The 14,440-nt window shown below is 42.6% G+C and overlaps 1 protein-coding gene across 7 annotated transcripts in view; it reads right to left on the reverse strand.

Moving 5' to 3' along the window:
* odad2 (outer dynein arm docking complex subunit 2) overlaps nucleotides 1-14,440 on the reverse strand; it is a 63,943-nt gene that overhangs the window by 13,246 nt on the left and 36,257 nt on the right. For all 7 annotated transcript variants that reach the window (XM_054765400.1, XM_054765395.1, XM_054765396.1 and 4 more), the window contains 6 exons: nucleotides 13,804-14,037; nucleotides 13,626-13,736; nucleotides 12,120-12,274; nucleotides 5,676-5,856; nucleotides 5,543-5,604; nucleotides 1,934-2,048 (listed from right to left, as the gene is read on the reverse strand). In XM_054765400.1, the coding sequence (XP_054621375.1) occupies nucleotides 1,934-2,048; nucleotides 5,543-5,604; nucleotides 5,676-5,856; nucleotides 12,120-12,274; nucleotides 13,626-13,736; nucleotides 13,804-14,037 (858 nt within the window). The remainder of the gene's footprint in view (nucleotides 1-1,933; nucleotides 2,049-5,542; nucleotides 5,605-5,675; nucleotides 5,857-12,119; nucleotides 12,275-13,625; nucleotides 13,737-13,803; nucleotides 14,038-14,440) is intronic.

Here is a 14,440-nt window from a genome sequence, read left to right on the forward strand (position 1 = left end):
GTACTTTCAAAACGATATGTCAGTCTTCAATACTTGGTTGGGAATCCCTTTACCTTAATCACTGCCTCGATGCCACGTGGCATTGAAGCAATCAGCCTGTGGCATTGCCTGGGAGTTATGGAAGCCCAGATTTCCTTGATGCTTGCTGTCAGCTCTTCTTTGTTGTTGGGTTTGGTGCCCCTCATTTTCCTCTTGAGAATACCTCATAGATTCTCAATGGGGTTTAGGTCTGGTGAGTTGGCTGGCCAGTCAAGCACTGTGATGGCATGGGCATCAAACCAGGTTTTGGTGCTTCTGGCGGTATGGGCAGGGGCCAGGTCCTGCTGGAAGATGAAATCTGCATCTCCATACAGATCGTCAGCAGAAGGAATCATGAAGTCCTCTAAAACATTCTGGTAGACTGTTGCGGTGACCTTGGATTTAAGAAAGCAGAGTTTACGGACATTGCACCCCAAATCATGACGGACTGTGGATATTTCACACTGGACCTCAGGCAGCTTGGGTTCTGTTCCTCACCCGTCTTCCTCCAAACCCTTGGACCTTGATTCCCAAATGAAAGGCACACTTTACTTTCATCGGAAAAGAGGACCTTGGACCACTGGCCAACAGTCCAGTCCTCCTTCTCCTTGGCCCAGTGGAGACGCTTCCTACGTTGGCTCAGGTTCACAAGTGGCTTGACCCGAGGAACCCGACAGTTGTAGCCCATCTCCCGGATGCGTCTGAATGTGGTGGTTTTTGAAGCTGTGACTCCCGCCTCATTCCACTCTTTCTGGATCTCTGCCAGATTCTTGAATCTTCCCTGTTTGATAATCCGCTGAAGCCCACGGTCATCTCTTTTGCTGGTGCATCTTCTCCTGCCACATTTTGCCCTTCCTCTAGACTTTCCATTGATATGCTTGGACACAGCACTCTGTGAACAACCAGCCTCCTTAGCTAGGAACTTTTGTGGCTTACCCATCCTATGGAGGGTATCAATGATGGTCTTCTGGCCAGTTGTCATGTCTGCAGTCTTCCCCATATTGAACCCCACTGAGACAATTGAACCAAACTGAAACAATTTAATGACACCTGGGGAAGCCTGTGCAGGTGATTTGAGGTTAGTAGATGATTAGTGTGTGACACTCAGTTTAAAACATTCATGCCCTGCAAAATTTGGGCTGATTTCTTCACAGTATTCTAATTTTTTGAATTCCTGTTTTCGTGGGTTTAATGAGCTGGAAGCCCAAATTATGTAAAAATAAACAAATAAATACTTGAAATCGTTTAAATTGTGGGCCCTGAATCTATAATCTATGAAAGTTTAACTTTTTGAATGGAATTATGGAAATTAAACAACTTTTCCATGACATTCTAATTTTTTGGAAAGGGTCTGTATGTCATCACCAGAGACTGATGCCATCCAGTATGCTACATAAAGGTTGTAGGGGAATGCTATGATGTGCTGTGATGCATTGTTGAGCGTTATTGGACATGAGTTCATCGCAGGAAAAAAAAACGCTTGGCACGTGTGTCAATAATAAGTAGCACGTTGAGTAAGGATTTTCAGCGCGAGAAGCAACAGCCACACCACAGGATATTACTTGGTCTTTTCTCCCTCCCCGCTTCCACACTTCTACTACCTTGGTGTGCCAAAGAAGCTGCCTCTGCTTCTTATTAGGCTGCGGTTCAAGTAAGCCCCCGTCTGACACCGCTCTGCCCCTGCTCACCTCCCAGCAGCAGGTTGCAGGCAGACAAGCGTTGTGTGATATTATATATAAAAAGGCTTCTGCTATGCGAGTGGGCTCAAAACACTTCATTCTGAAACAACAAAAAGCGTTCAGCGCTAAGGCTACTGGGTCTTACGGCCGTCTGAGACTTTGCTTTACAGAAACAGGATCAAGACAAAAGAAAAACATGAGAGGGCATTCAGTAGAGTGCAGATCTCTCACTGTACCTTAGCATTTTCAATACATGGACAAAGAGCCCATGCCGCACTGGACTGAACATCTGGGCTGGGGTTTTTCAACAAGCTCCATACCCAGCGGATTCCATCAAGCTCCTGAATGATCCTTCGGCAGAAGAAACAAAACATCAACATCAAACAAGTTAATAGTCATTATGTCTGGGAGAGTATGTTACGTATCACTCTGTCCCCTGACGCACTCGCTGGGGATTTAGCATGTTGGCGTGTGACATTTCAGAATAAAGCAGTGGCCCTTCTAGCATCAACAGCACCTTGTGCAAAACTCTGTGCTAACAAGCTAACCAGTTAGCCTTAAATGTATTTCTTTGAAACTTAAACCAAATGCTTACCACTTCCACACAGTATGGGAGGATAACTTTTTTTCCCACTCATGTGGGACATTCAATGGCTGACTTCATGAAGTGTTAAGGTAGAGTCTCAATGTTTTGTCATGACTGCCACCTTGTGACCAGAATACTACATACTACTTGTATTGAACATGTTTTGAGTGATAGACTATAGTCTACCGTCGGCAATGACTGCGTTGGCGGAGAGCCTCTTTTGATTGCATCTGGCTAGTTTCCGAGGCATCTGCGCTTTGCTCCGTCAGCCGAAGGAGATTCCACGTTGACTGTCAAAATGTTGCTAGAGATGTTCGTTATGCTGACCAGCACAAATTGCCAACCGACTGGACCGTTTCAACCTTGGGTCACATTGCTCAACAGCACTGAGGCAGATCTTTGGGTGTCAAGCGCGTCCAAGCCCGGTACAGACTGATTAGTGTGCGTAGTCCCGACCTTAGTCAAGGTGAAGGGAATTAACAACAGTCGGAAATACCAGTGAATTTTGGCCCAAAAGCTCGTCTGTTGAAGTCTGCTAGAAAGATCAAGCTGAAGTGGAATTCCTCCTTTCGGCGTGACCCCGACCATACACGAAAATCAACAAAAGAATGGCTTCATCAGGAGAAAATTCAAGTTCCAGGCAGAGTCCAGGCCAACATCCAACTGACCGGTTGTGGGGCGACCTGTGCAAATACCCTGGCCGATTTGGAGTGTTGTTGCAGTTGGGAAATACAGTGGCACCATCAAGATCTAACTAACTGAAACATAGTGAAAAACCCACAAACCGGGACTGAGGTTCCACTGTACTGCTAAATCATAGCGGGCGTCAGATGAGAACACCCTGCTTTTGGGGGTGTCTTCACTTCAGAGATGCTCCTTGCTTCCAGTTTGCTGCAGCAGGGTCTCCCCAAGCAGATTCACTTCCAAATCAGCGTTTCATCCCAACACATCCCCAGTCTTGGTTACTTCCTCCCAAACGTAACGCTCACTCGGCTGCTGTGCTTTACTTCCCTCCCCACAGGTCAGAGGTGAGCTGACATCTGTGTAAAGTGCTTCATGCACATTTATAAATAGAAACTCAGACTAATTTATGCGTTACGTTGGTGGCTTGTTTTTTAAGCCGAGCCAAAAAAAAGGTGTCCTCTTTCCAAATCAAACAGAGCCAGAGACAGGCCGCTCTATATTTCATGGAGCTTGTGTGAAGTTTACCTAAACATTTGCTGTATTTCATGTCGCGTAGTCCAGTTCCCATTCAATTTACACGACAGTGCACCCGTTGTCTGGTGTGAACAACACGCAACGTGTTCCCCATGTGTGATCCTTCCAAACTGCTCCAGCACTGAATGTTGTGATAATTACAGAAACACCCCCTAATCACACTCTCTCTGAGACACTCATCAGGTGTCTCTTGCACCATCTGCCTTGTTTGCACATACATCTCTCTCAAATGATCATAACATCAGATTCCAGTCTGCAGGGCCTCTTAAATCTTCCCCAAAAACAAAAAAGGAAGCTTCACATCATCGGCCAAAACAGCCCCGTCACCCCGTGCAGCAGGTATGAAACAGATTAGCACAGACGCTGACAGTGATGGATTAGAGGAGGCGACCGCACACCCTGAAGGTATCAAACAGTGTGTGTCTGCTCTTGTAGCAACATGCCATTTCATTGGATGGAAAATAAACTGCAGTGTTTCATGGAAAAAGCTTTCAAAGAGAGATTGGAGACAGCGGTATTTGAATTACCATATTTTCTGGACTACAAGTGGCACTTTTTTCACAGCTTGGCTGGATCCAAGACTTATAGTCAGGTGCGATTTAGAGATCAATATATATGTAATTGAACATGTGCTGCCTTTAACTTAAGGTGGGCTGAGGGTGGGGGGTTGGTGACACTTGGCGGCTGCAATAATTCATTGAGTTGAGCTTGTGACGCGGTTAGGCACACAAATTGGTAATAGAGAATAGCGGATGCTTTTTGTCACAGAATGCTTTGTCATTACGCTGCTGTCTGTAAGTAATATGTAACTATGATGAAATGATACATGCATTGATTGAGAAATTAAATTATATAAAATGTTTTATTATATATATAAATATATAAATATCGGAATTATTAATACATTTATAATTTATTTGATTAAATAAATATAATTTTATTAACTATTTTATTGTTTTTAAAATTATTAAACTAATTTAAAAAAATTAATTGGGACACTAATTGTGTCTAGCTTGGAGACTGTAGCTGCTGCGTCAGCCACTGACTAACTATGGTTTTAATTCATACCATAGTTAGTCAGTGGCTGACTAACTATGGTATGAATTAAAATATACATGATACATTTCCAACATCATATTTGTTTGCCAGCCAAACAGTTCAATCAAATGAAAAACAGCTGAGGTCAGGTTTGTGTTAGCACAGGATGCTACCCAATGCAAGTTAAGTTAATTAGTCTGAAGTACTGTACACCCGTGGCTTAAGCTAAGAAAAAATAGCAGCTATTGACATAAAAACCTTGTTTACAGCTGTGAAGAGTGAAAGTTTCGTGCTTCCATGGTCTGGCCTAAATATACGTGCCGTGAGAAAACATGACAGACCAACATTAAAACCTTGCCTGTTTTACTTTTAACTTTAATTTGACACTTTTTATTGAATGCCTCGGTTTTGGCTTCCCGGGAGCCTATTGGCTGACATGATAATATTGCTGCCTTTTAACTATGTGAACCCAGACCTGCGAGTTTTATTTGCATCCTAATTCAGACGTGTCCCGCCGTCCCCGTTTGGCCTCGGGAAAGCAGCGAGGCACCGATGGAAGCCGTGTATCGAGGGTGAGCTTTTAAATGGACACACAGCAAATAGCGCGCTTGACTGCGGGTGGCTGTGCATTCCCAGCCGTGTTGTCTTGGAAATGGGACGGCTTCACGTGTGTTTGTCTTGACCGTGGCCGCAGAGCGACAGTAAAACGCCGGGAATTAAAGCACCCCGTATTTAAAGCAGCAGGTACAATAAGCAAAGCCTTTTCTAATGTGTCATTAAAGTGGGGATCAAGGAGAAATGTACCTGCAAAATACAAATTACAGCACCATCGCTTTCTTTCAACATCAACATGTGACACGCTAATGATACGGTGCATCCATCCAAGGATTCTTCTGTCATCGTGTTGTCATAGGAACTTCACGTCCAAGCGTACAGCTATTTTAGTAAGAACATGAGTAAGCTGCTCAAAACACTCAGACAAAACTCCACACAGGATACTTACGCCATGTTGTCCAAATCTGTGGCACAGGCCTCCACCACCCTGGTGACGTTCACCAACAGCGCCTGGTGGAAGGATCACCATGACTACGATACAATTAGGATCAGTTCTTAGATCAAACTGCAGTTGGACATGCCTCGTTTCTTCCAATGAGAAGGCGGACGAGTGGTTTGAGGCCTCCACACTTGCGGATGGTGATCTTGTTTGCGGGTCTCTGGGCGAACTCGGCCAAGGCTCCCACCACATTAACCAGCACCTGCTCAGGTTGATTGGTCAGCAGGCCGATCAGGGTCTCCAGGACTTTAGAGTCTTGAAACCTTCAACAAGGGGGGTGGGGTTAATTGGTTCCAGACCGGGCTGTGATTAGCAAATTTCCACAAAGTAGGATTCCTAATTTATAAATCAAATTCTGTGATAAAAGTGAAAAAGTGTATTATTAGTAGTACAAACTTTGGCCTTTGCTCTTTTTTCCCCATTTTTTTTAGTTTTTCAAATATTTCAACTTTCTCCATAAATGTTCTTTATTGCCATAATATTAAACATTTTCCCCAACAAATTTTTTCAATTAATTGATTAATTTGTACTATTTTTATGTATTTTTTACTATTTTATTTATTTTTCTTTTATGTAAATTCTCTTCTCATACTTGACTTTATTGCCATTATACACATTTTCCCAAATCTAGTTTTCCAAAAAAATACAGCTTTATTTTGTTTTGTTTCTCATAATTACGTTTAAAAACATAACGTATTTTTCTGTAATAGTTCAACTCTAATTTTCCAACTAATTAATAAATTAATTTGTACTATTTTAATTCATTACTTCTTTTAAATTAGAAAATGCATAATTAAAAAACCCCACAAAAATATGACTTTATTCTTATAACATTAAAACTTTTTCCGCAACTTAATTTTCTAAAAATGCTAATTATTTGTTGTTTTGCTTGTTTCCTCATAATATTACAACTATAATACTAAAATGGCGTTAAGTTTCCTCATATATTTCAGGTGTTATTCTCGTAAAATTCTGACTTATTCTTGTTAAATTACATTTTTTTCCCTCTTAGTATTTTGACTTTATTACTCCAGATTTTTTATTTATTTATGCTTTTTTTTTTTTTTTTTAATTGTTACATTTTTAGAATGTGCCGTGGGACACTAAAAAGCAGCCCCGGGCTGCACTTTGGACACCCAATCCTGTACTGGAGGAGGTAGAAGATACTTTACTGAATTACAGTATCAACATCATTGCCCTGAGCAAGGCGGTGACAGATCCCTGTCAAATAAAGCTCTTGCTAACAATATTTCCTTCGTACAAGCAGTGTGGAAACTCTTCCCCCGTCTGGGACTGAGGAGTCCAGTACAGCAAACACTTAAAGGGGATATAATGCGGTGGCAAAAAACCTCAACAAACCTCTGATCTTCGGTTAGGTTGAACTATCTTTATTCGCAGTTAGGGTTGCTGGCATGGCGGCGTGTCCGCTATTGTACGGGACCAAGGTCATTGGGGTTTGGTCAGGGTCCGCAGAAGCGCAGCCTATTCTTGCAAGAAAAAACATTGCTAATGAACAGACGCGCTGCCAAAGCCAACTCGGCTTCAATTTGCCATAAAGACAAGCCATCCTTTGTAATTCCATCGTTGAAGTGTGAACGGTATATTCTTTGATTCGTATGCGGGCTAAGTTGTGCTTATTTTTCTCAATGAAGACATGACGTGATGGGAAGACAACTCAGGGCTTATGAAAGCCTGTCAAACCACAACGACTTTCTGACTGACAAGTTTCTTCACACTTTCAGATTTCAGACAAAATGAAAGAGGAAATAACTGAAAGACCTCCAGGTTAGGGGTCGGCAACCTTTACTATTTGCCCCCTCTTATACTCAAGAAAAATAGTCTGGAGTCTTTTCTCATTTTACCCGTCACAGCCACAGAACACAACAAAACGGACGTGCGGTTTGCAAGGCCTTCCCGTATTCCTTTGTGGAAAATTAAAATACAATGTAATAGAATTTGTAAAAACTGCACTTTAAGAAAAACATACATTTAGGAATGTTTCTTGAGGAGTCGTGTTCTCATCTGTAGGATGGGACTTCTACGCTCCATGCCGGTCTTCCCCATGTTGGCGCAGTAAGACTGTCGGCTCTCACTTGTGGCAGATATTGATGAATGACTTATTTTTGACGTATTCATGGTTAGCTTACCACGGGGTAAAGGCAAGTCTGTCGTATTCATGGTTGCTTACGAGGACTACAGGCTCCCTGCAGGTTTCACTTCCAACTCCAACATACAATACATACATCTGAGTAAAATATTTTTGTCATAAGTGAGAAGAGCCAAACAAGGAGTCTGAACTATTAAGGGGGTTTGGGTGTGGACGGTTACGGCATGACTCCACCCACAAAAACTTGAAGCAGCCTACTTCCTGGTTCATCCACCCGTAATGACTTTTCGCCAACCTTATTTTCCAAAAATGACAATGACTTTCTGTATTTTTTGTGTTTCTCATATTACCACATTTCCACATTAGAATCTGACTGTTTTTCGCTCAATACTTTATTCTCATAAAATAACAGCTGTTTTTTTCCATTTGTTGTTTTTTTTCCCCCAGCGATTTCAACTTTCTTCTAGTAAATTTCCTTCTCATAAGAATGATTTTGTTCTCGTATTTTTTTTCCCACAACACATTTTTCAAAAAATGTCATCTAAGCATTTCTCATCATATTACGGCTTGTAAAATTTCAACTTTTTCTCTTAATGTTCTGACTTTATTCTTGTAAAATTACAGATTTTTTCTTTTTTTGTAATATTTTTAAAATACGCTGTGGGCTGCACTTTGGGCCCCCGTGTCCCAACCCATCCAAACAAGATGCAACGGTTGTCCTGGCGGTGGTGATTTTCCAGCAAAGAGGTTCTTCACTTTCTAGAGAATTTCCACGTGTCCCTGCATAACACCTCTGTGTACAGACTCAACGGGTCACATATTGATGCGTTCATAAATCTGCAGCAAATAAGCTTCCATTGTTTCCACACATCACTGACAGGAGGCTTTTTCCTACTACATCAAATCTTGGCCCACTTTGCCCGTGCTTTGGCAGCTTCTTTGAAAATCATAAGCTTATGCTAGACAATGTTGTCCTAAAATAAACACGTTGATGAAACATTAATCAGACAAAATGGCTAACACATGCTTCCTCTTGTCTTAAGTGGCGGTCCCCCCAGACGAGTACACTGTCCAGACTGTGTAGAACATCAGCAACAGCAAAAAAAAAAAAAGTAAAAAAATTGCATGCGACCAACCAAGGTCTGCCTCACTTGAGCGTGGACTCGCATCTTTGCCTTTCATGTTTGCTAAACATTTTGCAAATTTCATTGTCACCATGAAGAGCGCGGCGTTTCTTTTCTGACAGTAATGACTCGCTCATTTCACTCCCTCAACCTTCTTGCCTGACCTCCGCACTGGAAGTCATTCATAGAAGCCAGAGAGAGTTTAAAAAAAGAAACACAGACCCCCAAAAAGATTTACTCTGAACCGTACTGACTTCCTTGCGTGGAGGCGACCACGTTTTACCATCTTACTTCATTCACACCCAAACGGCCACAAGAGCTGCAAAATGACACGTTTATTCACATTTGGGCTGCGCTCAGCCGTCATTAAGATAACTTTGTGACAGATATGATTTAGTGTGAGGGTAAGCGGACAGTTTAGAGTGTTTGTACGCTGGAAGTGTCACTAAATAGGCTTTACAAGCCCTGAATGGCAATGATTCATGTGTACGACACCTCCTCCAACCTGCTGAATACAAAACCTGACAAAGAAGCTCCGTTTCAAGTTGAGGTGCACTCAACTTGCACATTTAGTTGCAATGTTGAATCACCGCCACATCATCACAAGTAGGGGGTGCACCGTAATTATCAGGCCGACATGAGGGAATTACGTCATACGGATAAATCTAATAACTGATCATTAAAAAAAAAAAAAAAGACCAATGAGCCGAGATTACCCATACTGTGCAGGTGAGCAAATCAAGCTCTTTTCTACTTCCTGTGACGTAACGGCCTGTCGTAACTGCCCCTGAGCTCACTTGTAAACAAACATTCATTTTGAGAGGAAGAACGTTGTACCAAATGCTCTGCGATGAGAGAAAAAAAAAACATCAAGCACACAAAAAACCTCATCGGCCACCTGAAACGCCAGCGCCGTAGCGTTTGAAACGTGCAAAAGGTTTGCCAGAGACCTCCGTGGCATCACACCGGCTGCTCGGAGCGTGTGCCCGAATACAGTGCACCTTGCTGGGCCACAGCAGGTGGCTCCTCCCCCTCTGTACTCTGGTTCTCCTGATAGTAGTCATGTGCTAGTAGTGATGTCATCATATCTCATTAGGACTAATCAACAGGGACAGTTGGTCAAATCCTAATTTGTTCCAGTCCAGTCAGTATAAAACGCCAAGCATTTTGTGAGGTCTGATTTTTTGGATTGGCATTTTTGTGATACAAATGTATGAATCTTTTGAAGGCATATTGTTTTGAGAAGCCAAAGTCTTTACTTAATTGTCCCCAGCAACTAAGTGGAACTACGTTCTTCATCACAGACATCTGACCAGAACTGGACTTAGGAGACCAAGTGGGGGGGACTACAATGCTGACGGGGGTGTCATACAACTTCATGTCAAAAAGTCCAAACTATCCCTTTAAGTTCATGAAACACAGCAGCAAATAAAACCTGGCACTCATAAAACATTCATGTCACCGAGGATGGTGATGATTGGACACCGCACCCTGGTTTTGACATATCAATCAATATACAAGTATACAGTCACTACATGAAGCCAGTCCAGGAGAAACGGCATGTGAATGCTGAAGCTGAATGTTGAAACATCCTAGAAATGTATTCACAGACTGAGGATTGAAGCAGCAACCATCAGGTGCCACGGTGCACAAAATAAGCTTGAAAGAAAATCATCTTAGTTTAAGTCAAAAAACTTACAAACACATTTGATTTTATTTTTTTTTTTAAAGTAGGTTAACAAAAAGAAAATTTACAAGAAAAAAGTTGAAATCATTGAGGGGAAAAAACCCAGCTGAAATGAAGAATGAAGTCTAAATATGAAATGGATGGTAAATGGTCTTTCACTTGTGTAGTGCTTTTGCACCTCCAAGGCACATTTACCTGCTGATGACGCAGCATCAGCAGCAGCTGGGGGCTCAGCATCTCGGTCAAGCACACTTCAACATGATCACGGGAGGACGGAGGATCGAACCCGCAAAAAAGTTGCTATTTTCCGGGAGGGTACTCGTAATATTATGAGGGAAAATGTCACTTTAGCAGCATAGGGTTGAAATATTAGATAAATAATACGTTTTTTAAAAGTCGGAATGCGAGGAGAAAACAAAAATGAAGTCATTTAAAAAAAAAAAAAAAAAAGTTTGGGGAACCTATATATTACAAAAAATATAAATATTTAAGAAGAAAGTTGAAATATTTGGGAAATAAAAAAAAAAAACAGCAGCAACAATGGGGAACAAATGCAACGAGTGAAGTTGATATTATGTTTTTTCACCTACATGACAAAGATGAGATGTAGATTATATAGAACTTGTTAGCACATCTACAACTGATGCTTTGGAAAACATCAACGTGGCAAACTTGCATCCTTTCATGTTTCACGATGCGGCCCTCGCTGGACAACGTTTGGACACCACTGCTGTAAAATAAGCGCAACGTTACAGGGTGGGAAAATTTAAAACTACTCTCCACCGGTAGGGGGCGCCAAATAAATTGGCCATTCCTTTTTAATGGGAACATGAGAGTTCATGGTACATAGAATGGGGCACTGATGACAGCATGCATTCGAGTGTTTGCGCCTCTGCAAAGGAAGCTGTGCTAAGTGGATGTGGCAGCGTGCACTCAGCTACAGCGAGGGAAAACTTAAATTAGACTTTAAATGTAGGATATCATTCTGTCACTCTTATGATATATGAAGTGCACAAAGATGCGACTCAGCCTTTTTTTTCTCGACATTCTATAAATTCCTCTTGGCAATTCCAACTATTCACTTCATGTAACAGAAAAGACATTTTCACCCCAGAAAGCATCCTATGTGCTGCCATTTGTAATTACTTGAAAAATAAACCCACATTTTCTGGAATATAACTGGAAAAACACCTGACTTCTGTCAATTATATCCAAGTTTCATTTCTAGAAGTTTTAGTAGCGTCTCTGGAGGACATACACGGTCACAGAATGTGACTTTGTGACATTATGCCAGGAAAAAAATGGCCCTAACCCTATTTTTTTTGTTGCAAGGCTACCATGTAATCAATGTTACCAAGCACTGGTATCATTTCTGTAGATAGATTCTAGTATCGCTTAAAATTCCACGACGACTTGAACGCATCATTTTTGCAGCCAATTACATCATCCAGACACCATAGTAAGGAAAAACACCATCGTGCTCGTGGAAATACTGACAAAGAAAAGTTACTTGCAACGGGATGATGACAATAACGTGTGTGTGTGTGTGTGTGTGTGTGTGTGTGTACGTGTTAGAAGACATAAGGGGACACAGTGTCCCAGGCTTACACGTCCAGGTTCTCGGAGCTGAGGGAACACTTCCAGATGGCTCCTGTGGTGGCAGCCATGAGCTGCTTGTTGTCCGTCTTGCTCAGGAGTGAAACCAGGGCGGGCAGACCTCTGTGCTCGTTCACTGCGGTCCGCGTTTGCTTGTTCTCTGCGCACTGCAGACACACACAAAGGGGATGTACGGTACATTCGAGTACACTGAAGATGTGGTGTTAACTAGCAAAAGATCATCTGAGAAAACTCCACTATGGAAAGAGTACAGCCCCTGTCTGCAGCGGCTTAGCGGGTGCTCGCGTTTGAATGAGTTATGAGCATCAGATCCCACCCTCTTCCTGCTCCAATCATGTAAGCCACACTCCTCTAATAAACATATAAAATGTTGCATTAATGACTTTGAAGAGACTGGATGTGCCCTAAAGAAGAAACCAACAGGACGACCAAGAAGTGCTCGTACTCCACAGAACATTGACGTTGTACGCGAGTGTCTTACGGAGCCCACGGTGTTCAATTCGTAAGCAAGCAGCTGCGGTTGAAATGTCCCGGGAGAGTGTTTGCAGAATTCTTACTTTAGATTTGAAATGTCATCCCTACAAGCTGCAGGTGGTGCAACAACTGAGGGAAAACGATTACCAGCTGCAATTAGAATTCTGTCAACAAATGATAAACAATGCCGATGAATTTCTCAGCAAGTTATGAATGTCAGATGAGGCCCATTTTCATCTGAATAAGCAGAACTAACGTTACTGGGCAGACACGAATCCCAATGAAGTTCATGAGTGCCCTTTACACGCTAGTACCGTGATAGCATGGTGTGCTACACTACATGGGATCATCGGACCTTATTGTTAGGAGAATGAACAGGGGATCTCAGTCACCGTCACTGCGAATCGTTACTAATGTTACAATCCTTCCTACACCTGAACTGAACAACTTTCCACACGTTCAAGAAACCTGGTTTCAACAGGATGGAGCGACATTACACACTGGACGACATTGGACAACTGTTGGGTAACCGTGTGATCACAAGATTCGGTAACGTTCCCTGGCCCCCTAGATCGCCACATGTATGTGATTTTGTCTTGTGGGTCTATCTCAAGAGTAAAGAGTACACGACTCGACCAAGAACTCTGGATGAGTTAAAACAGAGAATTAAGGATGAAATTCACAGTATGCCAGCTGAGATGTTGCAGCCGTCAATGAGGAATCTCAACAGCAGATTTCAAGAATGCATTCGTACAGGACGGCGCCATCTACAGGACGTCATTTTTAAAACATGAAAAATCCATCATTGTTTCTTAAATGGCATGTTTTAAGGTTTCAATTACTATGAATAAATATTTGTCTTCCATCACTCTTGGTTTTCTTGGATTGTTAAAAAGTTCCTGGTTGTTGTGTCACCCTGTGTGTGTGCATATGTATGTGTGTGCGCGCACATATACAGGATATATATATAGATATATAGTGTGAAATGTATGATTGGATTTTAGGACGAAGCAACATGGCTACCTGGAAGATGACGTTAGCGCAATGGATCCGCAGTTCGTCGTTGTCAATGCTGAGGTTTTGGACCAAATCCTTAATCATGCCCTCCGTCTGGATAGCAGCCTTGCAGCTTTCCTGTAAGAGAACAATGAATGGACCTCCGCATCCCTAAGTCGGAATGATAAACACCCGCTCTGTTCACCTCAGAGGCACAGTTCTGTAGGATGCCCACGACGGGGATGAGCATGTTCATTTGTGGAGACTTGAGCAGGCGTCCCAGCAGAGGGATGCCGCCGGCCTTACGGATGGCTTCTTTATTTTTGGGACTCTTGCTGCAGCTCCAGAGCGCTAAGACGCCAAAGCGGGCTACCTCCACATCCTTCTCATGCCTCGGATCCACGTTGGCTAAATCTGCGCTGCAGTCCAGCAGCTTGGTCTGATCGGAGACAAGAAGCAGAAGCGCCGAAGGGATGCTGACGTTAAAGTCGAAAAGCCGGCTCATGACCATCATTCAGTTTCAATCCGTAGTTCCGGACTAACGAGATGGAGCAGGCGGGGTTATCGCTGCCCGGTTCAAAGGTGGTCTCTACTATAGCGTGAAATTAATCCGCCCCTTGTGAGCGACTCGTACATTAGAACATGTGATTTCAGGTCTGAGGAAAATATACAAGGGTGAAGAGTCTTTAATCACAGGGCGCTCTGTCAACAAACATGAATGCAGGTCAGAGGATGTAGGGAGACATTCTATCTGATTGGCCTCAGCGCTCTCCGCTCCTTTGAAATAAACCACTATCTTTTCATTATGTGTGCGTGGCCTGAACTCTTGCCTAATTAAAACA

Source organism: Dunckerocampus dactyliophorus, chromosome 21, assembly GCF_027744805.1.
Source record: "Dunckerocampus dactyliophorus isolate RoL2022-P2 chromosome 21, RoL_Ddac_1.1, whole genome shotgun sequence".
Lineage (NCBI taxonomy): Eukaryota > Metazoa > Chordata > Actinopteri > Syngnathiformes > Syngnathidae > Dunckerocampus > Dunckerocampus dactyliophorus.